We start from the raw sequence: 4,822 nt of genomic DNA on the forward strand, positions 1-4,822 counted from the left end.
CGTCCTCCTGTTCCATGTAACATGTCATACTGTCTGAGGAAGTGTGACAGTTTTCGAAGGAATAGATTGTCTTCAAAATGGTAAAAATAAACTTTCCAACTACTGTCAGTGGAGGCAAAACACAGTTATTAAGTTTCCATGTGAAATTAAGTTTCATTTGAGATCGAGTGATTGTAGGACTGACACACAAATCTATCCACTGAAACAGAACACTCAAGCCTCCTCTTAAAATAAATCCTTGCACTGCATAGCAGCAATGTAGTGACACACACAAATGTGCAATGTGATTACACTTCCTTATAGATCTTTATTACATATTACAAATAAAAATGCTTGACATACAAACTTCCACAGTAAATGAAATTTATGCATATTAAGGAAAGAACACAACCACACGGCTCACACCAATGGTGTGAATACAGCTACGCACAAACACACAAGGATTCATATCTAACTGAAGTGTCACAATGCTCAAGTCTGTGAGATTGATCAGAACACATACAGAACAATTTCTTTCTTGGTAACACTTATCTTCTTCCTCTGCCCCTTCCACGCCCACGTCCCCTTGCTCTGCCGCGTCCTCGGCCTCTGCTGGCACCTATATAGAAAGAATAAGTTACAGCTGTACATATTTTTCACTTCTCTTCAAGCAGTGTAATATAATCTGCCATGCCACAAAAGAATGGTTATAACTAGAACAGAATATATTACCTCTTGCAGCTTCCTTCTTTTTTGCTTTGGCTTTAGGCGTATCATCTATTAACAGTGTTTCAAGAGGTAATGAGTCTGGCAAAATATAATATCGAATATTATTTCCACGTATGCTCAGTGTCTCCAACTGCACTGGGTCTCTGTTTTTTATTGTCATCTTCACAGCCTTTAAGTGAGTGTTCATAGCAACATCGACACCTTCAAGCAAAAAAGTAAATGTGTATGTAAAAATAAATTACTACAAAGGAAGAACACATTTTATAATTTAGTGAAAAGTTGTAACTTAAACCCTAAACCAAATTAATTAAAAAGCTTACCTTGAGAACGTCATCTACGCAGACTGTAGGATGATACACTTAGTAATCATTACAAATCATCCACATAAACAAACGGATACAGGAGGGGGGGGGTGGTAAAAACACCAGTAAATAATCATCATCTGCCGCAACCAGATTTTGCATACAATAATGTGCACGAAATATGGAAAACGGCAATATTACCGAAAGGACAGAATGCAACTCACCATATACGCTGGAATGTTGAGTTGCGGACGGGTAGAACAAAAAGACTGCTATAAGTTTAACTTTTTGGCCAAGAGGCCTTCTTTCGAAATAGAAGACGCACATATTCAAAATTCTGACATGACCATTGTCTCCGGTTACCGTTGCTGGGCTGCAACTGCATTGTCGTGTGAGTAAGAATGTGGCACAGGTTGCGGAGGGATAGCTTGGGAGGGGGGAAGGTATAGTGCTGCTTGCGAGAGCATGCAGTGACATGGTGGGGACCGTGTAGGATTTCTAGGTCCAGTCAGAAAGTTTTTGGTGCGGCAGAGGGAGTGGGGGGAGAGGAGTGAGAAGCAGAGTTGGGAAAGACGACTAGTAGGTTTGTTGGAATACAAGACTGTATAGTGCTGGAGTGGAAGCAGCAAAGGGGGTAGCAAAGACTGAGGTCAGGGGGGTTACAGGGATGTAGGATATATTGCAGGTTGTTAAGCAGTCTAAGCAGTCACTGAAGTGAAGCACACGATGTTGGGCAGCATGTTCAGCACCTTGGTGGTCCAGCTGCCTTGGCCACAGTTTGGCAGTGTCCCCCAAGCAGACAGGCAGCTTGTTACTTGTCATGCCCATGTAGAAAGCAGCACAGTGGTTGCAGCTTAGCATGCAAATCAAGTGATAAATTTTGTCATATACATGATTACTGTGTTTCTCAAGATCACACTGTCCTCCGCAGACCATCTCATCAGAATACTAAATTTAATAGTACTCCATTCTCTTCCTAGCCCCTTCATACACAAATTCATTCTTATCCCTTCATGGTGATCTGGGGATTCACACACACCAACATATTTCTTAATGTTGTCATGAAAGGGCAGATAATTTCTAGTTTGACATTTTGGTAGCTTACTTTTATAAGCTATAGATGAGACTGTGCTTAACATCACTGTAGCTTCATTTGTGGAGAAAGACAAATTTTAATGGCAGTTCACAAAACCCCACCATAGTAGTGGTGCCTGTTTTCACAGATATGAAAAGTTGAAATTATAATACAAAATGTGTTATAGGTGATCTATGAGTTCATTGTAACTTAGTTATTCAATAAGTACTTTCAACTGCTAATGTCTTGGTAAAGTTGTAACTTAAACTTCCCTGGTGTACAGATTTTTTTTTTCTTTTTCCATCTGAATCTGAAAAGGAAATATTGGCACTAATTCGAATGAATCTGCACCTAAAGAATCGCCATAACGAAGGAAGTGCTTCAAGTGTGTTATACCAGGAGCTGAAGTTATCACTTTTCAAGATGCCATCTATAAAGAAAAAGATTTTAAAGGAAACAAGAATAATAAGAAGAAAGCAAAACGAAAAAGCATTATCGACATAAATAAGGGCTTGGTAATGAAAAGTAAATCTTCCAAACAAAGTGCTGTTACTTTATTCGAAATGGCATCTCGGAATGTTGTGGAAAAAAATTCCTGATTGCTCATGTGGGTAACAAGAAAAAAAGACTTGAAGTTCAATCAACAAGTGAAGAAAGTGAAACTGAACGAGGCCTATCTTTAATAAGTAGTGTTGAAGGAAATGGGACCATAATAGCACTGGACAATATCAGGAAAGAAATGATAAACTGTGAAGAAGAAGAAAGAGAGGCAAACTTTTTTTGAAGCCAAAGATAAAATTACAGTTGGAAACTATGTTCTGGTAGCTTTTGCAACAAAAGGTAAGAAAGTTCATTTTATTGGCCAAAGTTACAAAAATTAGTGATTTAGGAGATCCAGAAGTGATTTTCCTCAGATGCAAAATTAAGACAAAGCATGGCACCACATTCTACTGGCCTGATAGAAGAGATGAGACGGAAGTTCCATCCTCTGATGTTATTTCAGTGCTGCCTGAGCCTACTTTGAGTCGCAGGGGAGACCTGACATTTGGTGTTACATTTGATTCATACAACATTCAGTGACTAGATAATAGTTAGGGCCTAAGTGTGAATATAATAAGTTGAATTAGGGCCGTTTAGCGTTAAACACAAATTGCCAACAACTTTAGCTCAATTACCACGAAAAATAATAGAAAGTGAACTTATAAAGTGAATTTTTCTTTTCTCTTGATATTAGATATTTTATTATTTTTGTTAAATTGCCTACTAAAGAAAAAAATATTACTTTTGTAGAATTTAAACTAATCAATTACTAGCCTAAAACAAAAATAAATCATCTATGAAGCATTCTGTTTCAGTGTTTTATGGTTTAGGCTAACACATATTTTTAGTTTAGCTAACATTTTCTGTGTATTTCATAATAAACAAAGACGCGTGTGCAAAAAGTTCATATCTTGAGTAAAATTTAAGATATTTTAATAATTTAAAAATCCTCAAATTCAGTAAAAATTGGGTAATCAGGTCACTTGCCCCAAGCCTCTTTTACAATGCTCTGTATGGGTACAACAATGCGGGGTTACACTTGCCCCGAACCATGGGGCAAGTGTAACCTCACAACACAAAATATTGAAAACAATTAAGTGACCATATAATTTCTTTTTTCAAAAACAAAATGTAGATTGTTTAAAAGTCAATAAGTCAAACTTTAAGCACGAGAAATTTCAAAATCATATCTTCAATAACAAGTTGGCAATTTGGTGTCAAAGTTGAACTATGCCAAAACATGGTTACACTTACCCCACTTCACCCTAACACGAAACTTACCAGTAATAGTACCATGCACTTGGGTCCCATTCTTGAGCTCGATGGTAACCGTTTCATGGCTAAGCTTCATCAAAAACCTACAAAAATGATAATTACGATAAAACATACAAATCCGTCGTTAATCAACAAACGCAAATTGGAAGACGATTAACACACACCCCTCAAAAATTAACAATAGCTTACAGTTCAAGTCGTTTTTTTAAAATAAAAAAAAAAAGACAATTCAAATAAGAACAAAGAAACTTCCATTACAAACCAGCTACATTTACAACGAAAATTGTACATACAACACTGAAGTATAATACACTATGTGAAGTTCACTTTAAAACTTAGGTTATGCTATTTCCTAAACAGAGAAGAAATAGTATATGAACATTGCTATTGTATTAACTATTTACTTACCTCACTAATTTCATGACTGCTGTGAGACCACGACTGCCGGTCAAATATTTACACACACGTGCTATTAGCTATGTATCAACAGCAATCTATTACGCACTTGTTTCACAGCATAAGCGTGTTACATATACAGCACAAAAGTAATTGGAAACTTTAATACTCTTTCCACTAAGCTTCTACCGCTCCTACAATTCACTATACACAACAACGCCACTTCCATTCAAAGATATTTAAAAGTACATATGGCGGTTTTCCCAAAGCTAAACACAGCCAAAGTTCGTGTATGTAGTTCATAGGGTACGGCAGGGCATACGCATCTATCGTGGCGCCACAGCTTGTTGCTTCCTGTAGTGACATCGTGAGCTACAGTACACAGGACGCCACAAATTCTACGTAGTTACACAGCTTTCAATATGGCGTCAATTGAACTCACATAAGCGTGTATGAATAAAATAGTGCAGATTACGGGCTTAGCGCTATGACAAGAGTTAAGTAAGAGGAATACGAAATCCAAATG

At 37.3% G+C, this 4,822-nt stretch overlaps 1 protein-coding gene across 1 annotated transcript; it reads right to left on the reverse strand.

The window, feature by feature from the left end:
* Positions 1–287: 287 nt before the first annotated feature.
* LOC124622375 (small nuclear ribonucleoprotein Sm D1) lies at positions 288–4,566 on the reverse strand. The gene is made up of 4 exons (XM_047148060.1): positions 4,309–4,566; positions 3,907–3,983; positions 712–909; positions 288–598 (listed from the first exon to the last, which is right to left on the reverse strand). The coding sequence occupies exons 1-4, from the start codon at positions 4,320–4,322 to the stop codon at positions 528–530; spliced, it is 360 nt and encodes a 119-aa protein (XP_047004016.1). The 5' UTR covers positions 4,323–4,566; the 3' UTR covers positions 288–527.
* Between the last annotated feature and the right edge of the window lie 256 nt (positions 4,567–4,822).

Source organism: Schistocerca americana, chromosome 1 (assembly GCF_021461395.2).
Source record: "Schistocerca americana isolate TAMUIC-IGC-003095 chromosome 1, iqSchAmer2.1, whole genome shotgun sequence".
NCBI classification, from domain to species: Eukaryota; Metazoa; Arthropoda; class Insecta; order Orthoptera; family Acrididae; genus Schistocerca; species Schistocerca americana.

Coding starts and splice junctions, on each gene's coding strand:
- LOC124622375 (XM_047148060.1), bottom strand. Junction 910..3,906: donor AGTGCATGGTACTATTACTG/GTAAGTTTCGTG, acceptor TTTTGCTTGAAG/GTGTCGATGTTGCTATGAAC. Junction 599..711: donor AAAGAAGGAAGCTGCAAGAG/GTAATATATTCT, acceptor CTTTCTATATAG/GTGCCAGCAGAGGCCGAGGA.